The sequence below is a fragment of the Pogona vitticeps genome, chromosome 5 (genome assembly GCF_051106095.1).
Source record: "Pogona vitticeps strain Pit_001003342236 chromosome 5, PviZW2.1, whole genome shotgun sequence".
Taxonomy (NCBI): Eukaryota; Metazoa; Chordata; class Lepidosauria; order Squamata; family Agamidae; genus Pogona; species Pogona vitticeps.
The window spans coordinates 16,367,925-16,392,796 of record NC_135787.1 but is presented as its reverse complement, the minus strand read 5'-3'; the positions used below and the strand labels follow the sequence as shown (position 1 = coordinate 16,392,796).

Here is a 24,872-nt window from a genome sequence, read left to right as displayed (position 1 = left end):
GTCTGTCTGTCTGTCTGTCTGTCTGTCTGTCTGTCTGTCCGTCCGTCCGTCCGTCCGTCCGTCCGTCCGTCCGTCCGTCCGTCCGTCCGTCCGTCCGTCCGTCCGTCCGTCCGTCTCAAAAATGCAGAGAGTAGGCATTTGCTTACAGAATTTATTCAGATTTCAAAGCCAGTTGGGGATATTTGTCCATTTCCAAGGGGAACCAAAGTGAAGCAAGGCAACCAAAGCAGCATTTAAACCAAAGTAGGGTTCCCCACTGCCCCAGACATTGGAATTTCAGGTAAGACTATAATGGAACAAGGAACCCTAAGGTCGAAGGAAGTTTGGTAGCTCAAGGGCCAAAAAAAAAAAGTCCAGGCTCTTCTGGAAACCTCAGTTATGGAACCCTGAGAGATAAAGACTTCCAGTTGATCCTGGCACGAACATGCCTCTCCACATATGCTTTTACTTTCTAATTGATTATCAGGAGGTAAACACAGGCTTTACTGGCAAGTCTGTTTGCTGAGGCACAGAGTTTTGAAAGAACTGTGTGCCTGGAAAGAATACATTATAATAGCAGGAAATGCACATTTCTGGTAACGTGATTTGATTCTCAGACAATCCTGTCAAACAAAACACCATTGGGATACTGTCCCTTTCAACTCACTGAATGCACGTGTTAGCAATTAAAAGAAATAGAAATTTGAAAAAAGAACAGCGACACAAAAGTGGTACAGAGTTTTTATTAAACACATTTCCTTTGGGAGGAAAAAATAAAAAATAAATTAAAGCCATTTAGAATAAAACAGGAACATCCCTTTGATACATGAACATTGTTGAGCTTTGCTTGACAATAGGGTATTATCATAACAGAAATGTTGTTTGGAACATCCAAATATAGCATCTTTGTTTTCTTCCCCTCAAACCTACCATGAATAGAATAAATTGACAGATAATCATTTACAGCATCATGCCAACTGTTAATAATCATAACTAAATTGTCCATGAAAGAATTGTATAAAAGAATCAATGATCAGAGTTTTATAAACTTACTTAAAAGTTTTAAACAATTCCTATAATACAATGGCTCTTCAGATGTAGAAAATGAGTATTAAAGCAATGTTACCAAAACCTTTCAAATAGCATTGCATTACTTCACATTTCTAGGGATGTGGAGCCCCTATACAACTGGGTATTCTCAAGCATGTCATTAGAAGGAGCAAGTCCGGATGTTCTTCATTCCCAAGATGATTCTCCACTGAACTGAAAAGTAGCACTTGCTATTCATAGAACTGTGCATTCTAGACCCAGCACTGACCCTGGAAACAGAGGTCTCCGTTGTGGTGCGTTCTGCCTTTTAACAGCTTAGGAGAATCACTCAGCTGCATCTCTACCTAGATGACAGGTCCCTAGCAGAATTAGTTCATGCACTGATAGTCTCAATAATTGACAACTGCAATTTGTGGGGCTTCCCTTGAAGCTGGTACAGAACCTTAAGGGAGTCCATCATGCAGCAGCCGGATTGGTTGCTGGTGTGAGGAAGTTTGACTACATTATCCCAATTCTGGTTCGCCTGTACTCGTTACCAGTCCGCTTCCATGCCAGGTTCAATGTCTTGGTTCTAACATATAAAGCTATAAACAGTTCCATACCTCATCATTTGTCTAAATATCTTCTGCCAAGTTGGGCTGCCTGTCTGCCCCAGTCCTCACAGACCTCACACCTGTAGGTGTTGATACCTAGAGAAGCCCAGAAAACAGTCACCATATATCAGGCTTTCTCATCAGTGACACCTTCTCTACGGAGTGCTCTTCTACAGGAGCTATATATATATAGCTCCTGTAGAAGAGCTCCTGTAGAATATATAAGGTATTTAAAACACAGCTATTCAGGAAAGGTTTTGGGCAGTTTCTGTCCAACTAGAGGAATATTGTAGTATTGCAGTATGTTTTTGAAATTGTTTTGCCACCTGTCTTGGGTTGCTGTTTATGTGTGGGATAGCCTGATATTTATAATACCTGCATAATTTGTGTTGATTTTTGTTGTGTATTTTTTTTGTCTGGATTATTGATGTGCTAAATGGCCACTATATAAACAAACGAACAAACAAACCTACCTTGTTCATATGCTAGTACAGAACAATCAGACTGAAGCGACTATATTGCCCAGTACATGATGATCAATAGATGTCAAGAATGGAATTTCTGCTGCCTTTAAATTGGTTAACTGAAAAGGCCATATTCTAACTCTGGGTCCTATCCTATTGCACCTCAAATGCAAATCAGAAGCACATAGGGTGGTGGTGGAAATTTTGCAAGCTTTTCTTTTGTTTTAAAAGTTTACTTCCAAGACAGCTTTGAATGAATAACACAATTTTTATAGTCTGAAACTTTTGAAAGTATGTTACAATGTGGCAATTTAAACAACTGGAATGCAATTTCACTTTTGCCTTCTTTAAAATAGTCACATATGCTATTGTTTTGTTCCTGCATGCAGACTGGGAGTTGCAGAAATCATTATTTGGGGAGGTGCCCAGTAGCATGTTAGTAATGCCTTCAGGCACCCCACCCCACCCCAAATAGCCATGGCCATTGATCAACCTCTGTTCTGCGCTTTGAAAATCCAACAATATATGGGTTATAAACTTTACAAGTATTACTCAACCACATTTGTCTGCAGATGGTTGGATTTCTGTTTGAGGTGGATCGTCCTGTTTAGATGTATCATAAGTGTACATTAAGACAAAGGACAGGTTGAATCAAAATAAACCTAGAGTGAATGTGGTGGGTGGGCAAGAATCCAGAAAAATATTAATTATACCTTGATTCTAGCCCCCTTCATAGAAAAAAAAAAACCTCAAAAGCAGATCTGGTATATTTGTCTATATGTCACATAATGAAATGTTGTCTTTCGGCCTTCTCATCACAGGCTTATTGTACACTCACCAAATCACTTTGAATACTTCATTAATTCTCAAGCCCTGTTCAGAAGTTCTAAATAAGAGTTAACTAAGCATGTAAGAAAGAGAACATCCCACCTGTGTTTTACTTACATGAAAAGTAATGTCTAAAATAAGAGCACTTCTTATAGGCCTAGAAGTTCTCTGCACATCCCTGAACCCTAATTTTCCAGGGTCCTGGATATTAAACATGTTTATTAGGGAAATGATGTACCACAATAAATGCAAATGTTGATGCTTTTTTCCTCAAATAATAGCAATCAACAATCACAGACTGTGGAAATCAGGTGGTCTTTATTAGATTCATGTGAGGCTGACACAGACCTCAAACAGATTTAGCATTCCAGTTCTAACTAAAACTACAGGAGCTATTGCTGTGTCATTTTTTAAATGTGGTTTAAGATGTCTGATGGATCTTTAGTTTAAAAGTTGTATAAAATCCTTGATGGCAGGATAGAACTCCCCACATATCACTTTCATCTGTTTATAATGAAAGCTGTATTAAAGTGTGGTAAATCAGATGCAGTGGAAAACATGTTTTTTTTTTCTGCCTTAATTCATTAGAAGAGTTGTAGAATTTAGAAATATTAACATTTTTACTACAGTATCTACCACTTCCCAGCCAGCATGGCCACTGGCTGTGGCAGTTAAATTTCTTTCTTTCTTTTTTTTTTTTTAAGCTATTGTAAGACACAGTGCTATTTTTGCATTTAGCATTTCCATGACACTGCCAATGATGCCTGGTCAGCATGAGTTGCCCCAGCAATTTATTTTAAATTTCTTTGGAGTAAGGTGGGGGCAACAGGAAAACAACAAAAGATACCGCATTTCACCAAGCTGTGTTGCACACTATAAGAGAAAAAAAAGTAAATGTATGTTCTGTGTTTGAGGCAAAATGAAAGCCCTATTCTTGCATGATGCCTGAAACCATGCAGATAGCTGAAAGGGTGGTAAAGAACGTGATGTTCTGAGGAGGAGACTACAAGTTTAGTTCAGGGGTTCCATGTCTGATGGGCCTCTAAGGGTCCTGAACATTTAAGCATTCTAGATATCTTTAGCAAAACATCTTTACAATCTCTGCTTCCAATCTTCAAGTTCCTCACATGAAGATCTCAGTGACTCCTGGATGTGATGGGGTGTGTGGAATGTGGAGCCAGCATCTCTGTGTATCTCCACATCACTACCACACTTCAGGCCCTACCTGGATTCAGATGTTAACACCTGAATGACAGGGACGTTGGCAAGTCTTTGGCTCCAAGTCCCAGGTCCGAGTCTTTGATACCGAGTCCTGAGTCCCAAGTCCCAAGTCTGAGTTTCTATTAAAAACAAGCTCTTTCCTCTGAAAAAAAGAGGGAAGGGCGAGTGAGCTCTTAGTCATAAGTTGAGTCCAAGTTACTGAAGAAAAAAAAAGTTTAGTCCAAGTCAAGTCATTGATACAACTTAAGTCCAACTTGACAGTGAGTCCTGCGATTCGCGTCCCCATTCCTGCTGAACAGGGCTTAAGTGTAATCTCCAGCTCTTGACGAGTGCTCCAAACTGGTCTAGGAAGGGACCAAATAAAGTGGATATTTAACCCGTTCCCAGTTCTATTTCCCCTAGTAATTTCCTCTACTCCACAGTGCAGTGACCTAAAGTAAGTACTGAATCACTACTTCCCCACAACTCATGCACTTTGGTCCTGAAAGAAAATATACAAAAGTGTTAGATGCAGCAGAAAGAAACAGAGGATGCTTTAGCTCGAGCTAGAATAATTCCTTCTGTCTTCTACCCAGAGCTAAATCTTATCCATGCCCCCTTGAAGATAACTTCTTTGGGGGGACACCTCTTTTTGCCCCCTGGGTTTTTTTTAATTTCCCGGAGCAATTGAGATGGGCTGTCCCCTCAAAAAAAAGAGCAATTCCATCCACTAATAGAGAAACGACCTATTTTTAAGTTACGGTGTTCTTTTGCAATTTAGAAAGCGGGGGGGGGGGGGACTCACTAGAACACGATGTCTTATAAATTCTGCTTAATTGCATATGACTGAGAGCAACTTTATGCTGCTACTGTCAAAAGGAAGAACAAACTGCCAATCCGTCATTCTTATCCCTTCCATCAGGCTTCTGCAAAACATCTGTTGCTCACTTATTTGGGGTTGGATGTTTCCTCTTGTTTCTTGGTTTAATGACACTGGAAATGTCATTAAACCAACAGGTCCAAAAAGCTGCAACCAGATTGCTAACAGGGGCTGGTTACAGGGATCACATAACGCTCCTATTACAGTAGCTCCACTGGCTGCTGATCCATTTTCAGGCACAGTTCAAAGTACTTTATCTAACCTATGAAGCTCTAAATAGCTAGGGTCCAAGCTATCTCAGAAACCATATCTTCCTCTACAAGTCTGCCTGGATGTTAGGATCATCAGGAGAGGAATTTCTTTCAGTCCCATCACTGTTATAGTTGCATCTATTCAAGATGTGGGAGAGGGCCTTCTCTGTCGCTGCTTCCAGACTCTGGGACTCCCTCCCACTGGAGGCCAGACTGGCCCCATCTTTGCTGTCCTTCCACAAGCAGACAAAGATCTTTCTCTCAGGCAGGCTTTCCTTTAGTGACTGGCTGAGGGATTCAAAGCCTTGTTGCTTTGAATCTGTTTTTTGTCTTTTATTTATTTTTCTTTTACCATTTTTAAGCATGGAATCTGTTTGATTCTTTTAAAATTAGCTACTTGCTGTTTTTAGCTTTTAAATGCTGTCTTTTAACAGTGCAAGCCACCTTCAGCCTTTTTTTAAGGAAAAAGGCAGGGTAAAAATATTTTACATAAATAAAATAAATGACAGCACCTACCCATTTGTATTTCTATTTTTTAAAATAATTTTTAATTTTAATTTTTGCGACCTAAATAACATCATGGATAAGAGAAGAGGAATAAGGACAAGAAGCAAGATGTGCCGTTGCTATTGTAATGAGATAATAAGCATGAAAAGAGCAGGGGATTATTCAAAGTTGTTGATGGGACAGAAAACAAAATCTGACAAATTAGCAATGCATGTGCAACGAAGCCCCTTATTCTTCCTCCGACTGCTATTTCCACATTATCTTTTTCACACCTATTGCCACAATTTTGAACATGTAATTTAAATCCTCAGAGACACCAAGAACACACATCTCGTTAAAGCAACCGATTTTATACTCCACTGCAAAAGACAGAAAGCAATTAGACATTTTGTGCTCACATCTGTCGTAACAGTGCTGTATAAACACTGATCTTTGGTATTTTTCAATGTTTTGGCATGCGAGGAAAGACAGAGCAGCATAAACCTCACAGGGTGCACTTGTTCTAGGAGATAAAAATCTATGAAACCTCCCCCATCTGCACACTGCAAAACAAGACTATCAAAAAGAATGTTCTTTGTTGGTCTTTGTTTTCTTTTCAGCTCAGATGTGCTAATTTGGCACACGCAGAGAGCGTTTTATGACGGACAAACATTCAGACATCTGATCTTGTCCCTTTTCTTTGCAGTGGTGCAGCTTAGAAGGTGGCACATTAGATGACACTTCAGCCCTTCTGCTTTAAATCTAATTTTCATGGAAAAGGGTGAGAGTAAGGGGGTGACCGAACCCAATGTAAGGCCTTCATGATAAACTATAAGAATCTTAGGGATGCGAGCCTATATAGAGACATTTAGCTAGGGTAATGAGTACAGAGCCCAGTGGGACTTGGTTCTAAATAAGTATGCACAGGAGAGGTGTATAAACCAATTAGTCATCTCCACAGAATATAGTCTTAATAGGAAAGGTAGCTGATGCAGTTTTTGAACAGTGTACTGTAATCTGGGCCATTTATATGGAAATGACTTTCCATTCGTGATGATGCAGATAAAATCTGCCCCTTAACAGCAAATGGTCCTCAACTAGATGGGAAACTCTACTGATCCTTCCACTGGTGAGAGGTAAATTGTTAGCCTTCATGATAGTTAAACACTAATCTGCCCAATCTGCATAATAATTAAGAAATCATCTGCCCAATTATGTGCTTTGCTACTCTAGGAGGTGATAGGTCATGATGCTGCAGTGCTGAAACAGCCATTATACACCATTCTAAGTATTTATTTGCACCATAGCTCATGCATTTAGGTCATGGGATTCTTTTTTTTAAAAATAACCTTTTCTATGGGGAGGGACTGTCTTTGAGCCGAAGAGCACATGCTTTGCATACCAAATGCCACTGGCTCAGTCTCTGGCATCTCCAGTTAAAAGGGTCAGGTAGAAGGTGATGTGAAAAAACCTTCTGCCTTGAGACCTCTGAGAACCACTGCCAGCTTCACTAGGCAATACACAGCCAGATAAACAAATAGTTTTGACTCGGCGGAAGGCAGAAACTTCCTGTGTTTCTGTATTATTCTCTCTTGAATTTAATTTAAAAAATAAGTTTAACAGCAGATGCCTCTAGGGCAGGCAGAGCTTGGAAAAGTTCCTTTTTTATACATATGTCCCAGAATTCCCTACTCAGAATGGCCAGAAGTGACTTTCTTGAAATAGCTCAAAAATAAATAAATACAAATAAAGAGCCCTGCAGACAGGTGAAACCCTTTCAGTTATTCATGATCAATGTAATTTATTTGTACACATCAATAATTTGTATGTTTTGGTATGACAGCAGTCTCAGGAAACAGTGTGACAGTAAAAGCAGAGAGAAGAGCAGTCTCAGGAGACAGAGTGGGAGTAAGCGGAAGAAAAGATGCATACAGAAGTGGCTCATGATCAAAGCGGGCACCCAGAACTTGGGGTCAGGTTGTAAACCCTTGCTTGGGCAATGGGATTCCTAGGGGTGAAGATGAATACATGCAGCTACACATGGATGAACACACAGGTATGCACATATTTAAACTTTTCATGTTGGTCTAGAGTTTGATTTAAGACTTGGGTCAAAGACTTTGTAGGAAGCAAAAGTATTGGGATTTAACTGCAACTTCCTTTAGCACAGGGAAGTCGCCATTCCAGTAGGGCCATTTGAACCAACAGAGGAGTTGTGGAGGAGTTGACTCGCCAAATCCCCATTGATTCAACAGACCTACTCTAATGTGATTTACTACACTAAGCAATAGGATTTTGGCCAGTATTATCCAACAGTCTGGCCTGCTGAACCTGAGAAAAGAGCCATCCGTAACTGGAAGCTGAACTACACCTACAAGTCCTAAGCAGGCATTCATTTGCCACATCTCTTCCATTTCGTTCATGCCGCTCAGCAACACAAGGTATCTCAAAAATGTGAAACCTAGGGAAATTCCTTGGAGGATTACAATCCTGCATGGCTAGGGTTCTAAGTGGAATGGGTAGCCATGCTGGCCAGATTTCTTGCTTCCCACCATTTCTGTCCAATGCATGGAAAGTGGTGTAGTTAAGAAATGAGGGCATGATGGAGGAGGGCAGGCATGGCTCTTCTCTCCTTCTCATGTGATTAAAATTTGGTAGTTTATATCCACTGATAAGAAAGCAAAGCATTTAACAAAGCACATGGATCTTAAGGGCTGCTAATAATAGGGCCATAGTGGTAATAACTAGCTTCATCCAGTCTCCTGCACTAGACTCATTATTTTGATGCCATATCCTTGTGGGAAACTCTTTATATCAAAGCAGAAACTAAAAAGAACTTGGGGATTGTAATTCTAGTCAAAATGCAAAAAGGGCTTTGCAACAACTTAAGGCAATGAGAAAACAAATTTGAATGATTTATTTATTTGTTCGTTTACTACTTTCAGAGGCTCAAAGCTGGTTCTGGCCCTCAGCTTTAGAAGGCTACCTTTATTTGTTTTATGAAAACAAAGATTCCATGGAAATTAAAAACTCACAGGCTAAAATAAAGATGAATCACCTGTGACAACAAAACAGTAATGGCATAGTGCTTTGTAAACACATGGAGGGGAGGATTTTAGAAAGTGAAGTGTAGCTGCCTTGGGATATTGAATGGCAGAAGTTTAAGAATGTGGCTTTCCTTTCGAAAATAAAAATGTATCTCTTGATCTTTCCACCATTTTGCCTCCCAGTGTAAAATATTTTCATGGCAGAGTTAGCGTTCTGAGTAGTGGTTCTGGCACAGATATCATGACATTAGGAACATACAAAGCTGTCTTCTATTGATCCAGAACATCCAGGACCCTATTGTCAACTCAGTTCCAGGTCTCCAGGGTTTCATACTCTTTCCAACCTCTACCTGGAAAGATGGGGGAACTGAACCTGCCTTCACCTGTGTACAAAACATGTGCTCTGCCACACGTGAGTCCCTCCACAACTGGGGAATTTGGAAGATGTTGCATAGGTATATAGTTGTGTTGCAGTAGCTGGTACAAATACACCATTTATGGGCTGAGCTTTCTGTGAGCCTGTGAATACATACACATTTCAGTGGGCAGACTTTAACAGAAATTAGAAGTAATCAGTGGGATTTATGTTGGTCACCATGAAGAACCTTCCAAAGAAACATCTTCACAACCACTTCTGAACTGTGTTCAGCAGTATGGAAAACTATGGGTTCCTACAACTTAGTTCAGCAGTATGGAAAACTATGGGTTCCTACAAGCCTTTCTAACATGGCATTATTGCTTGTGCCTTCAACTTTACAGTATAGCCCTCATTATGACTGTGATGATGTACCTTTATAGCAAGCAGCTTTTCTTATGCATGATGACTATTTTAAAGCACATCTCCAAACTAGACTTTTTCTCCCCAAATGTAGGTGTCTGATTGCAACAGAAACTTTTCCTTCTCAGTGAAGGATTTCATTCTCCTTAAGGCATCAATTATACTGCCACTGTGATGTGGCAGTCACATTTGACAACAGCAGTGCTGGAAGAAGCAATTTGCCATAGAAGTTTTACAAGAGTTAAGGTTTTGTTTTATAGATACATTCAGGAAGGAAGAGACGAAAGGAAGAACAGAGACATGTCTGCAAAAATGAGAAGCTCTTTCCCCTTGGATGATGTCAGAAGGTTTCCTATGTACAGTCTTGGAAAGATGTATAAATCAATTTTCATAGAAAACTAGAGTTCTTTTAGTATAAATGAATCCACATCAAAAGTATTATCTGCATATGATTGTTTTATGAACTGCATTGTATACAAGAGGAAGTCACAAAGTACCCCTGTTTCAGAGTATCTTTACTATACAATTCTATGTGGCTTCCTCCCTTCTGTATGGAAGAGTCATCTGTCAATAGTACAAGAAATGCTGAAACAACGTTGTAAATACTGATACAAAACAGCTGTACATGGATATGCTTAGCAAATACCCCTTGTTTTAATTGTTCTAAGGTCCAGTAAGTTTTCCAAAGTGTTTAGCTGTTAAAAAAGAAACGCTTCCAAAAAAATTAGTAGAATTTAAATTTTTTTTACATCAGATTTCTTTCCAGTTACAAAAGGTAATCCAAACCATGGCTGCCGAAGCACGAAACAAGCATTATATATGTATAAAATGGAAGAGGTGTCTTTATACAGAACAGCACATCTGAATCCCAGAAAAAACTGCTTTGATTATGGAATGATAATCACAAATCGGCAGCCCTGAAATAGGGCTGCAGGCAGCAACTCTTCTCATAAACCGGGCTGGCAATCCAAAATGAACAGTGCTAAAGTATCTTTTTCAATCCATTCTTTTGTTGGTAGGTGATGAAAGCAGCAATCTGAACACCGAAATCAGGCTACTGATAGTATACCTTAAAAGTATACGCTGGCTGAATATCGCCAACAGCAAATTTATATGCTGGCTTGGTTCTTTTATGTCAGCATAGGAGCAGCATAAGATAATGCTGGCTTGTATATAAAAAACAGCCCAGAATTTCTTATCAGGGTGGGCAAATTTTAACAACAACAACAACGACCTCACATTATTTAAGTTGCACTTGTCATTTTGCTTCCTCATTATTAAACTTATTTTCCAAAAAAAAGAAGAAGAAGAAGAAGCCAAAGGAAGATGCACGAAGATTGAAGATTGCCACATTTCATCTCTTACCTGGGGAGATAATTAGGCTAAGAGTGTGTGACTGGCTCATGGTTATTAAGCAAACTTCATGCTAGCCGAGGTCCACACCCTGACCCTTCTCCTCCTTGTGCAACCGTATAGCAGTATGACTGCTGCATTCTCAGTTCCCACATGCCATTACATTTCAAAAGTTTCTTGGGGGAAAAAATCATACAGGCACAGGGGCATCTGGCAGCATGAAGTATTTTAACAAAAGTTATGCACTGGCCCCACAGCATGACCAGAGTGATGTCTACCCTACTCTGTGCCCTTCCAAATAGATTTCAACCCAGTCTTGTCCAGCTCTATGCCAGTATTTATGGGCTTCTTGATCTCTTGAGAATAGCTAACCTTGGGAATGGGAAAATACAAATAGCAAGGCCAGGTCAGAGAAGATGGTGCAATACATTAGGCCATAGAGTTGTGGGAGTGGGTGAGGAGGAGTGTAACTTGAGGTGCAGGCAAGATAGAAAGGTTTCTGATAGGATTATAGCAATATGCGAGTAAACCAAGTGAAAGAGCAATGCAAGTTGCCTTCCATCCATTCTCTCCCACTACCTTTCATTCTCGATCTAAAATTAGTGGTGTTGCTGCCACAGTGTAGACTTTAATGATTATTTATTGGATTTCTCAATTGATTTAGTCAATGCCTTTGCAGCAAAGAAAGTTCTTTTCTAAGTTCTTTTCTTCTTTGCAGCATATTTCCATTCTCTGTTTATAATCACATTGCATCCTTTCTATTTTCAAATTTAATGTGCCCGAACCTGGATTTAACACAAGGGACTGAAGGTGCCATCTCCTCTGTGAATGCATCCGGCTTCTTTGTTCAGCCCCAAAATCACCATGGAAATGCATATACTGTATACCTTTGATTCTATCTGTATTTATAAACTGATCCAAAGAAAGCACACTTCTCAAGTTTTAACTAAATCTTATTGCTTCATGGGGGGAGAGAGAGCAGAAAGCTTGGAAAGAAGGAAATCAACCATTCTTGAATGCTGCAATCCTATCAACGAACCCCACAGTGGCTGTAATTAACTGAAGAAAAACAAGCAGGAAGTTGTGCGTATTAAGTGAAATATGGAATCTCACTCATGCTGTGTTTACAATTGCAGTTAAAGGCTGCAGTCCTAAACATACTAAGGGATAAGCCCCATTGAATACAATAGGACTTACCTTCTATTAAAAATACACAGGATTAGACAGTTCGCCATCAAGCTAAATATGGGCCAATGAATTCTATACACTGGCAACAATTATTTAAACTAGTCTGCTATATTTGTTTTATGAACAGCATTTGCAAAAAAAGTTATGAGATAAGAAAAATAGGTCAATAGAGTGGATCCACTTTATTGTTTCTTTTTTCATCAGAGTTTGTCATTATCCTCAAAATCTGAAAGTGGGACAAAACAAAACTAATGGATTTACCCATCTCTAGGAATGGGTGAGGACTTTATTTCATTTTTAAGCAGAGTATCCCAGAATTGGCATATGGGAGGAAGCAAAACGGACCGATTTGCTATCCATATACATTAAGTGAATTCTACTATGCGGTATTTTTTAAAAAAATATTTGATCAGATGTTTATATTAAAGAAAGGAGTTTTGTTCGAAGAACCTTATTCCAAGGTATAGCTTGTTGCTTTGAGTATTCATTTTAGCTTTCTTTCCAAAATAAAGAAGATTCACTTGCAAATGAGGTGCACAATAATATGGCAGTCATATAAATTTTCTGAAATTAATGTTTTTGGCAACTTGCAAATCTGCTCATACCAGGAGACTTCTGATTTGAATTATATGTTGCATTAGTATATTCAAATTCACTCACTCGGAGTAGGGTGGTGAAATCACAAGCCGACACCTGACAAGGGGTCAGAGCAAAAGGCTGAGGTGGATTCAGCCCACTTTCCCAACTTCTAAGACATGAGAAAATGTCATTTGCTGATTCAGTGGAAAAAGAGACAAATACAGAGACTGTAGCAGAAGCCCCATCAGCCTTAATACCCTAGGTATGATCTTTGTGTATTTTTTTGTTTCTAGTAACTCCAACTTGCTGACAAGGTGCATCTGGAAATTTAAGCTTGCTCCTCTGTCAAGAGCAGTCCTTCAAAACTGGGTTGATAATTTACCACAATATAGCTTATTATTATATATTGCACATTATTCACCATAACTAAACTATGTTTTTACAAACCCTAATGAAGACATGACATGTTCCTGCAGAATGATTTCAGATTCCTTTACCATCAGTTGCACCGCTCTGAATCTAGATAATTACTTAACACAACAACACTAGGCTTCCCTATGACACATTGATCAGAAGAATGCTATTGCTAGACCCAATCTGAGCAGTCCTGTTGGATCAATGGGATTTACATACAACTGGACTCACCACTCAACAGCAGATTCAATGGACCTACTTTACTTGAGACTAGCAATATGATTGGGAGTGCTGTAGTTTACAATACTTTGGTTCTTCAGCATGAAATGCAGTTTTAGAGGTCCACTATATTCTTAAATTTGGCACTGGTTATTCCAGTTTCCATTTACTGCTGCATGGACTTAGCAACACAGGTTGCTGTGATGTGGGCACATCTCTCTGTAGGTTCCATCAATCCCAGAATAATGCAATGCCACAAGATATTGTGCTTAAGAATTCCACCAGTGCACTCCACCTTGGTCGCTCCTTTCTAGGCCTTAGGTGCCTAAGACTCACCTAGTAATTTTGCTTTCAAAGTTTCTGCTGATTAGTCATGGCATGACTAACTATAAGAAGAATCTGACTGACAATACATTACATGGTGATGGTGGTAGCAGTTCTGCCTAAAAGATTGTTTAATTAAGAGAATACAATGAAGCTGGATATCAGTACACAAGGGAGTGGGCTGTCAAAAAGAATGATTCCTTCCATTCTCATTCCATTCTTTGCAAAATACTATCAGAAGCTTGACTTCATACAGCGAATGGTGCAGTAGAGTTCTCTTAGAGGAGAGATGGTCTATTGTGGGACAACAGCTCCCATTATCCTCAAGATTACCAAGCTCTCCACATGTTATGAAACATGTTATGATCCTCCCAAGCCAACATGCCTTCATAATAAATCAAAAATAATACCAGCCATTAGCGTTGCTCAATAAATTGACTGTTAATATATTGGGACCAATATATTTCCTCACAATAGCAGATGCCAGTGAGAAACACCACAAGAACAGCATTCCTTTATGCCCTGCCTGTTGAAAGCCTAGAAGCAACTGGGTCATTTATGTTGGAAACATAATTTTGGATTAGATGCACTTGGTCTAGCAGAATTTTATTTTTGTAGTCTTCCGCTTCCCATTGTCTTTTGTACAAACTAGTCCAGCATAAAAAAACTGCAGGCAGGGTGGGATTAAAGAGTAAGAAATTTTGTTGTTGCAGGTTTTTCAGGCTGTTTCGCTATGTTCTGAAGGTTTTTCTTCCTAACGTTTCACTAGTCTCTGTGACTGGCATCTTTGAAGATGCCAACCACAGAGACTGGTGAAACGTTAGGAAGAAAAACCTTCAGAAAACAGCCAAACAGCCCGAAAATCTAGAACAACCATTGAATCCCGTCCATGAAAGCCTTTGAGAATATAGTAAGAAATTTCATCAAATAAAAAAATGAAACAGGACTTGGATAGAAAAACCCCAAAGATCATTTGCAATTCTCTTGCTCCAATTGATATCTATTTGGGAGTCTTAAACTAACCCTCTATTCATTCCTTATATCTACTTTCACAGTAACATTATTAAAAGAACAGAATGTTATTTGATATCATCTTCAGAAATCTTAGGTAATTGATTGACGCCAGGAGGGGAGAAATAGCATTTCCGGCCTTCCTTGGAGATTCTATCAAGATGGTCCCATCTGTTCACTATGAAGCCAAAGAAGCTTTCTTCTTGACTTCACTAACTTAAGGACTTCACACCCAGTTGAATTCCACAAGACACTTCAACTACCCATTTAAGTAAACATGCTAGCTTTCCCCATCACTCCCCTTTCCCTCCCTCCTCCATAATTTACAGGGACAGTTTTGAGTTGATTGACAACAAGAATAAACTTTTTTTAAAAAATGGTAGGTAGCAGCTGATGAAAACTTGAGTCAGTTAGAAACAAGCCCGGTGGTCCTTGAAACCAACCAGACAGTTCTGTCTGCAATAAATATGTGCCAATACCATTTACCCATCTTGCTGGCCCAAAGTCTGGAGCTCAGATGTGTGAAGGTTGTGGTGAAGAAAAACGTTTTTCCTGCTGTACATATGTAAAGAGATCGGTCCTCTTGGAGGCTGCCCCAGCCTTCCTATGAATGTAGAATGTTGCCGAGGGATAGAAGTTTGATCTTTCAGAGCCCCAGAAAAAACAGGCCCATTTTCAGCTTTGGCTGATGGTTTCAACACACCTTGTGTTTCTCCTGCTAAGCCATTCTGGTTGACTTCGGACGCGAGGCTTTCATAAGTGTCTCTTGTGTGCTTGATAACTTCCACTATTTCTTTCTCTTTCAGGAGGTTGCTGAGGTACACATTTGACAGCTGGCAGCTTTTGCTTTCATAGGAGGTTGCCTGGTTGCCCGGCGGATGTCTAAAATGGTCCTCGGTGGGTGTAAGGGCTGACTTTCTGTCCTTTATGTTGAGAGTTTGGCTCACCATTTTGTTTAGCAATGTAGCCTGAGGGCAAAGAAAACAGAAAAGGGAGGAGATGAAATTCTACATACGGAACATACCGACAGTAAAGCAGCTTGAAGCATGCAAAGTGTTTCTAGTAATGTCGTCTTCTTGCAGCCACGCTCGACATTTTCACTGATGCTTGATTAAAACAGTGACAAATTATCCGACGTTGAAAGAAATCCTTAGGCAAAGACTCTTCTCAAAGGGGGAGGGGGAAGGAATAATTTCAAGTACAAGATTCCATGAAATAACTGGAAATTTTTTTCCAGAAATTGGAAAATTAACCAAAAGATTTTACTAACCACCTGGATCTTTACAGATTTAGAATGCATTCATGACAGTAATACATTTTGTATGTAGAATTGTAGAATAGACAATTATTCCCACGTTCAAGGATTCACTGAAAGTAACTTGCCACTACAGAAGCATATTAAAAATCCACATTAATCTCCTAGAATTATAAGTATACTTACCTTTCCTGGCTCAAAGTAATGCATGCCTCCTCTAACTCAGAAACAGGCCAGCTGGTACTGTCCTGATGTTTTTGGTTCTCAACTCCCACCATCCTTTATTATTGGCCATGCTGGTTGGGCCTCCTGAGAGTTGTCGTCCAAAACATCTGGAGGGTAACAGGCACCACTACATTAAATGAAGACTGTCATGGCCATCTGTTGGTAGAAGTAACTCAGCTCATGTTCCTTTTTCTACTACCATGCCCCTAGGAGACTGATAGATATGTGAAGAAATCATGCCGTTGTCTTGCTTCTTGACCAAGACAGGCCATCTTGACAAGGTAAAATACCTGGATGAAGGTTCTTTGGCCTCCACAAGAGTTCTCCCTTCCAGGGTGAAAGTGAGAAACCAAGTGGGATTCCCCCTCCCCCAATGTTCTTTGCTCAGTACAAAATCAACCAGTATCATTTGTCTCTGTGAAGCCAAGTAACACAAACAGTAAACACATGAACATGAGGATGGCTGCTCATTAGCAAATGGCCAATGCTCCTACTTGAATAGTCCATGCAAGAAGGCAACAGCGAAATTTTTGCAATGTGCCAAAATTCCTTTGGCATATGTGCCAAAATTCCTTTGGCATATGTGCCAAAATTCCTTTGGCACATATACAACTCTGATAATAAAACAAAATTTACTGTCTTGCAGGTAAAGAGGAAACAGCGTGCTTTTTTGTTTGGTAGGAAGTAATGAGACAAATGATGATTTACATCTCAGAAGCCTTTTCTTGTCTCACTGGAGCATCATATCTCCTGACACCCATGTTGCCCTAGTTTGTTCCATCTTTCCCTTTCACATGTTTGAGTTGCTCGTACTAGAAAGCCTTACCATTCCCTGGCAATTCCCTGCAAGTATATATTCCCAAGAGAAGGCACATTGCAAAGCCTTCTTTCAGAAGCTGGAAATTAAACAAAAAATGTATCAAGCAGTGAAAATTCCCCTTCTGTTTTAAAGACACATCATGATAAGCAGCAGCAGTTTCTCATATAGGCAACTCCAAACTCTATTCATGTTAATCTCGTAAAATATGCATGCATGAAAGGCTGAAAGGAAAAGAGACGCGACAGAGATAGAAATATCGTTCATTCCCCAGACACAGGCCATGCAAATGTTCAAAGAATTCTTTAAAAGGTATGCAATTAGCACATTGTTCTGTTTCCTTCTTTATTCAGTAGCTAGAGCCTGTGTCCTGAGCACACTCCTGTACTGCAGCGAGTCCTGGACACTTTGTGCCCGGCAGGAGAGGAAGCTGAACACCTTCCATATGCGTTGCCTACGACGGATTTTTGGTATCACCTGGCAGGACAGAGTTCCAAATAGAGTAGTCCTAGAACGAGCTGGAATTTTCAGCATGCATACATTACTGAAACAGCGATGTCTACGCTGGCTTGGGCACGTTGTGAGAATGGCTGATGGTCGGATTCCAAAGGATCTCCTATATGGAGAATTAGTGCAGGGAAATCGCCCCAGAGGGAGACCACAGCTGCGATACAAGGACATCTGCAAGCGGGATCTGAAGGCCTTAGGAATAGACCTCAACAGATGGGAAACTCTGACATCTGATCGTTCAGCCTGGAGGCAGGCAGTACATCACGGCCTCTCCCAATTTGAAGAGACCCTTGTCCAGCAGGCTGAGGCAAAGAGGAAGTCACAAAGGAAGCAAAACCAGGGAGCTGGACAGGGGACAGATTGGATTTGTCTCCAGTGTGGAAGGGATTGTCACTCTCGAATTGGCCTCCTCAGCCACACTAGACGCTGTTCCAAGTCCTCCATACAGAGCACGATACCATAGTCTTTCGAGACTGAAGGATGCCTACACAGAGACATGTTAGAGTCCTGAAGTTACAGTTTATGTGCAAGAACCAGCTATAACAGCTGTCTGTTGTCTTTTAGATTGTTTGAAAAAGTTTTTCTTACAGCTAGGAAAAGTTCCATTTTTGGATCACAAGTTCAAGTGACCATATTGCATTAATACATACACAGCACCCAAAGTGACTCGTCCAAGCTCAGATGTTCATGAAAGCCATTATTCATTCCTTTATGTCAGTTAACTTATGGATATATGTAACCAAAAAAATCTGGAAATACAGAGAATATACATCATTTGCAGCAGTGTGCAAAATCCACAAAAGATCCTTCACAGTTTTTATTTTTCTTTTGTTTTTTGTCTGATTCACTTGCATAGACTAACTCGGCTACCTCTTCTAAAACTAGAATTATTATTTGGGCCCTAGCACTGAATGGGAAAACTATTCCTCACAATAAAGACAGAGAAAGAAGAGAGTAAGGCAACGTGTTATGGCTTACTAAATAAAAACTAGGAAGGACACCAGAGAAATAGTGAAGCACAATTTGTCAGTCTAAGTGCAGTAAGGAAAGAGACCTGTCAATTTCATGTTTTCCCTCATTGAAATTTTTAAAGTTTGAAGTTTTTCCATTTAAAAATATATATCAAAATTTCAAATTTTTCCTTAAAAATGAATTGAAACCAAATTAGTTCCCATTTTCATAAGCCCTCTATGACACACAAAGTACAACACTGTCCGAATTCCAGCTCAACAAACATAGTTGAATACAGAGAGCCATCTAAGAGGCAAGCATTCAAAGCACTGGGTCTGATACAGGAATCTGCCAAAATTTTGTTTTTTTCCACAGTCAAATTTCCCTAAATTTTCTCAGCCCCAGGTAGGAAGAAATTTGCTTCCTTCCTACTCTGTTTTAGGTTCTTGGGGGAAGGCTTGTTTCAATGCTGAAACAAACTTCTGATCATTTCTCACTTTCAAACTGCCTTCACCCCCCCCATCTAAAAGAGGTACAGGTGCCAAAAACATGACAGAATTACTTCTGTACCCCTTAAAGCAATGGTTCCCAATCTTGGGTCCCCAGATGTTCTTGGACTACAACTCCCAGAAATCCTGGCCAGCACAGCTAGTGATGAAGGCTTCTGGGAGTTTTAGTCCAAGAACATTTGGGGACCCAAGGTTGGGAACCACTGCCCTAGAGGGTGAAAGGGGCCTTTAAAAGTCAAGTTCTGGGACGCTAGTGTTGTGTTCTGCTGTCTCGGGTCTGTGTGTGACACCTGGATCTCTGAGGTTGCCTTTGTCTAATGCTTAGGGAAAAGGAATAAAGATACCATTATAAGGGACTTGAAAACCACACAGAAGTATTGAATATAGTTGAAAAATAAAATGCCAAATGAAACATGAAAGTCTCCCCCAAGAATCTGATGGATCTGAGGAAAATGACCTGAAACAAGGCAAAGGAAAGGATAAATAGAAAGAAAGAGGGGGGGGGAAGAGGCTAGGAAGACACGTTTTCCAAGTATATACAGGGTTGTGTATCTTGAAAGATGCCCTGAAATATGTTATTCATTCAATCAATCGATCAATCAGTATGGCCCAGACTATATTAATATATAAAAATACTTGCCACATGAGTGCTGCAATAGCAGCTCCACAATCTAAACAATCCTCAAAGTAAACAACCCTACTGTTCACTGTACAGAATAGTTACCCGGCATTTCCAAAGGCGAGGCCAGAGAAATCCATAACCCAACCATGGGGGCTGTATGCCCACATGCTTGCTACTTCCATTTTTATCTGCTTTGAAACCTCAACTAAGATTGTCCTAATTTTGATGCAGACGGGCACACTGGATGACTTGTGACATGTTCATGTCCTTTTCTTTTAAATACTCAGGTATAGAGATCTGGAATCAAACCCAGAGAAGCCAAAAAGGCTTCTTTGATCTGCAGAGAATGTAGCTCAAAGATCCTCAAAGCTGCAAGCTCTGTCAGTTTCCCTCTTCTATTGTTTCTTAGCTTTATCAGCAGCTATTTATTTTGGAAGCACGGAGCAAGTCAGCCACACTTCTTTACTGCTGGATATGTGCCCCTACAGCAGCACACAGTCTGACGGATGGCAAACCTATTTGCTGAAATGTCTTACAGCCTTCAAATGGAATGGCCACAAAATGCCATCTCAAGCAGAACTCTTAAGTCCAGTTTGGAAAAACTTGTTTGCCTGGAACATACCAAACTTTTGATGGATTTTGCTGAGTATTTCACTTTCAATCAATTGTTGGGTATGACTCATTGCACCATTGTTTTAAATTGTATGTTGCCCCGAGGGCCCTAGTGGTCAGAAGGCAACCTAGATAGATCTTAAATAAATATCTAACCGCTCTAAACTCTGTTGGTGTTGCAGAAATGGAAGCAGTGCATTCACCCATTTTAGGCGGCACTGTTTCTCAAAATTCGAACAAGATTGTAAGCACCTACAAGAGAATTACAGGCTCTGATTTACAGCTCTATTCACTATATGTTTCGGCATGATTTCAGATTAGATATCTAGAATTTGCATGTGGTATTTACATGTGGATTGCTGTATGTATCAGCTGAGGCATGGTGATTAATTTGAATCCCTGTGGTTAATCAGTGGGGATAAAACAATGTGATGGTTGCATATGCACTTACGGACAAAATCCCCTTGCCGCCAGTAATTATCATTTGAATTCTGAGTTGCATATGAACTCATGTTACTTGTGTGCAATTTGAGACTGGATGAAGAATTGCATTGGAACTCTAATTAATCTGCTGCTCTGTTGACATTGTTTCCCACACACACACACACTGACAGAAGTAACAGAAGATTGTAGAATTGATTTTCATTCTTCTCAATTATTTCAAGAAAGGTAAAGGTAAAGGTTCCACTTGACATTTTTAGTCCAGTCGTGTCCGACTCTAGGGGGCGGTGCTCATCCCGTTTTCAAGCCGTAGAGCCAGCGCTTGTCCGAAGACAGTTTCCGTTGCCACGTGGCCAGCGTGACTAGGGAATGCTGTTTTACCTTCCCACCGAGATGGTACCTATTTATCTACTCACATTTGCATGCTTTCAAACTGCTAGGTTGGCGAGGAGCTGGGACAAAGCGACGGGAGCTCACTCCGTCGCGTGGACTTGATCTTACAACAGCTGGTCTTCTGACCCTGCAGCACAGGCTTCTGTGGTTTAGCCCACAGCACCACCATGTCAGTTCCCCTTGACATTTAGTCCAGTCGTGTCTGACTCTAGGGCGCGGTGCTCATCCCTGTCTCCAAGCCGTAGAGTTTGTCCATAGACAGTTTCCGTGGTCACGTGGCCAGCGCGACTAGACATGTAACACCGTTACCTTCCCACCGAGGTGGTACCTATTTATCTACTCCCATTTACATGCTTTCGAACTGCTAGGTTGGCAGGAGCTGGGATAAGCGACGAGAGCTCACTCCGTCATGTGGATTCGATCTTATGACGGCTTGTCTTCTGACCTTGCAGCACAGAGGCTTCTGCGGTTTAACCCACAGCACCACCATGTCCCAATTCAAGAAAAGTAGGTTCTTATAATTACTGGAAACAAGCAGAGAATGGCTCAGTTCCTTTAGCTATTTTGAACATGAGTTGATATTGTCTGGAAACCTATTTGCTGGATAAGACCATGTGGTTGTACAAAATTCCTCTATAGAATCACATTATATATTTCTTTCTTCTGCAGTATTCTTCTAGAGAAGCATACTGTATTTTCCCTTTCTCACTGTTTCTTTCCTATGAATCTCAGTTCTAAAGTAAAGTAAAAATATAACTCAAATATATGTGTGTCCAGCTCAGGGAGGCTACCAGAGTTCTCAACAGTTAGAGCCAGGGGTCTTTCCCTACCCATGTCGATTTGCACCCAGTGGGTTCATACCCACTTTGGTTACCCAACAGCATTCTGGGATGGGAGGCATTGGATGGCAGGTGGGTCATCCGATGCAGGGATCTGTTCCTTACACTCTGCCAGTACTGTTCTGCAGCAGGCAATCCAAGCAGTGGCCCCTTCATATCCATGATCAATTTCTTTTTTCCAGTAAAACGTTAAATGTTAATAATGTTTTATTGGGGGGGGGGTGTTGGACAAAAAAGTGTCCAGGTTTAGTCTGCAAGCACTATATACAACATTGTGTTGGTAGCCAAATTTATATTTCAACATAACACAGTTTGCTTTTTCTTTTTGAAATGGAAGGAAAGAAGAGAACCATTCACATCCTATCTATATTCATATGACATTAAACAGCTTTTGTGGGCCTGACAGTTTCTATAACTGCAGATCTAATTTACCAATACCAGTTAAAAATCAGGTCCTTGGTATAGCCCATCTGTCACCATGTCAACTGCTTAATTTCTGTAGCAACTTGGTTTTGTGCCCACCAGCTCTCAGGGCTGAGAATGATCCAATACAGAATGCAATTTAGCTGGAGTAGGTAATTGTTCTTCATTTTAGTTTGCTACAAACTACTCTCCTCTATTGATTTTAGGATGCACCCTAAACCATCACTGTACTTTTTTACAACATCCTGAATCTGCTTCTATTGATCAGCCGAGGTTGTCTTTTGGCAATTCCTTCCACGGGGGGAAAAGAAGCCTAGCACATCTGATTAACACATGGCAGAATAACAGTATGTGAACTGGCAACAGACCAGGAGCTGGTAAATTTGCTACCTGTAAACTCATCAGGCACACAGTGGATCAGAGCAACACACCTGAAGAGCCTTTACTGTACTGCATTGACGGTTTTCTACTCCGTCCTCAGTGACTTGAAACCAACAGAAATTATGAAGCTATCTCATGAACTCCACTCTCATTTTCTGGAACATATGGAATGACCAGATGGAAAAGAGAAAGGGTGGCCACATTTATTTATTTATTTATTTATTTATTTATTTATTTATTTATTTATTTATTTATTTATTTATTTATTTATTTTGATTTGATTTGATTTGATTTGATTTGATTTCTATCCCACCCGAGGGTCTACTCTGGGCACATCCCCTTTTTAGGGAGGTCAGTCCTCCTTTTGAAGTTCTCCAAAGGCTATCTAGTTTAAGTTTGGTTTTAAAAAGAGATAACCCTGAAAAAAGGAGATTAAGGAACCTGACATTGCCCATCTGCAGTTACTCCCTGGCCAGCTGATGCATCAGGCACACAGGTCACCCTGTCACAATCTTCCCCACTTGAGTGAAATGCACCTTATACTTACATTTGAAACTGACTTGTGTTGAGAGCTTGAAATTGACAGGCATAGTGAAGCAATATTCCCTTTATTAGTTAATTGGACATTTTACCCCTGAAGGTATGGCCCTCACTGGATAATAAGCCTTCCTTCCTTCCTTCCTTCCTTCCTTCCTTCCTTCCTTGTTGCAATTGTCACAACGGTTGCATCCGCTGTGGCACAAAATATAAAGAATGTATTTCTCTTGATCAGTGAAATGTTTAATATATTTCAGAAGAGAGTGTGACTCTTTGCAACATGTTCATTAAAGCAGGCCTTTCATTAAACACAAGTACTGAATTGTCTAGGGGATTCTGGGAGCTGTAGTCCAACTCATTTCAGAGCATCAGTTCAGAAAGGCTAATAAAGAAATTAATTGCTAAAATGAAACGCATTGAGATGCTGCCTTTATTGCTACTTTCTCTTCCACTCTTTCTTTTCATTTTTGCCAAAGGATATAGTGACTGCATGCACTCCTTTTATGAAAAAGTTAATTGGAATTAATTCAGAATCTGAGTGAAATGACACCCAACCATTTGCAATTCTTTCAATAATATTTTGTAAGGGTCACCTTTGAACATTGAAATCAGGCTTTGTTTAAAAATGCATGCTCTAAACTTTTGCAATAAGGATAACTTCTTTTCCTGTCTCTCTTCCACTTTTATATATTATCTTCCCATGGGAATATCACTTCTCTGTGATTCCAAAGTCCTGTGCTGCCTCATGAATTGGCTATGATTTTTGAGAGGATCTGAGATTGTTTGATTTTTTATTTTTCAGATGGAATTCAAAAATCTGAAGGAGCACACCTGTATTCCCCACCCTCACTTCCAATTTAGGTAACAGAAAGATTCCATCTTTGTTGGCCATCTGATTCTTAGCAGAGAAGGTGTGCATAGAAGGAAAGATATAGTAAGACAATTCGAAATCAAGTTAAATAAAAATGTGCACAAAAAAAAAGTCTCAGAACTCAACGAGCCACTGTGGTGCATGCTTATTAATGACATTATCCTTGCACAGTGACATATCCCATAGTATGAGAAGCATTTTGCATCTATCATTGTCAACCAGATCTTCATTGCCATATTTTCCAAACAACTGTATATCTTGAGCTGAACACAATTCATATTGTACACACTCCTTTCTTTAGGATAGTAGGCAGCAGTAATCATTAGCATACCATGTCTCAGAAGAGGAAACAAAAAGAGCTGGCTGTTGATTTAAAAGAGAGGGCAACACTGCTATGTTTTCTTATCTGCTTTGGAGCAGAAGGAAAAAACTGAAGCAATTTAATCTTAGAGCAAAACCAACACCAATTTCCCCCCTGGTGCAACATCCTGAAAAAGTAAGTAAGTAAGTAAGTAAGTAAGTAAGTAAGTAAGTAAGTAAGTAAGTAAGTAAGGAAGGAAGGAAGGAAGGAAGGAAGGAAGGAAGGAAGGAAGGAAGGAAGGAAGCAAGGAAGCAAGGAAGGAAGGAAGCTTTCCCTCAACCACCCAGAATCATTTCTGTCAGTAAGTAATGTTCACAACTAATTTGATGCTGTGAACAGTTTTTTTAAGAAAAATATCAGAAAGGAGGGGTTTACCTTGGAAATAATGGCAAGGCACACAAAGACATTTCGGTGCCAGGTCAAAACCTTCCTGTTCCAGAAGGCTTTTAATTGAAATAACATCAACTGTGGGTCCTGGTGG

The 24,872-nt window shown here is 40.1% G+C and overlaps 1 protein-coding gene across 3 annotated transcripts in view; it reads right to left on the bottom strand.

The window, feature by feature from the left end:
- Nucleotides 1–706: 706 nt before the first annotated feature.
- Nucleotides 707–24,872, bottom strand: part of CCSER1 (coiled-coil serine rich protein 1) — an 833,168-nt gene continuing 809,002 nt past the window's right edge. For 2 of the 3 annotated variants that reach the window (XM_073001955.2, XM_073001958.2), the window contains one exon: nucleotides 707–15,612. In XM_073001955.2, coding sequence (XP_072858056.2) covers nucleotides 15,127–15,612 — 486 coding nt within the window. In that variant the 3' untranslated portion in view covers nucleotides 707–15,126. The remainder of the gene's footprint in view (nucleotides 15,613–24,872) is intronic. The other variant, XR_013545785.1, reaches the window with a different exon arrangement.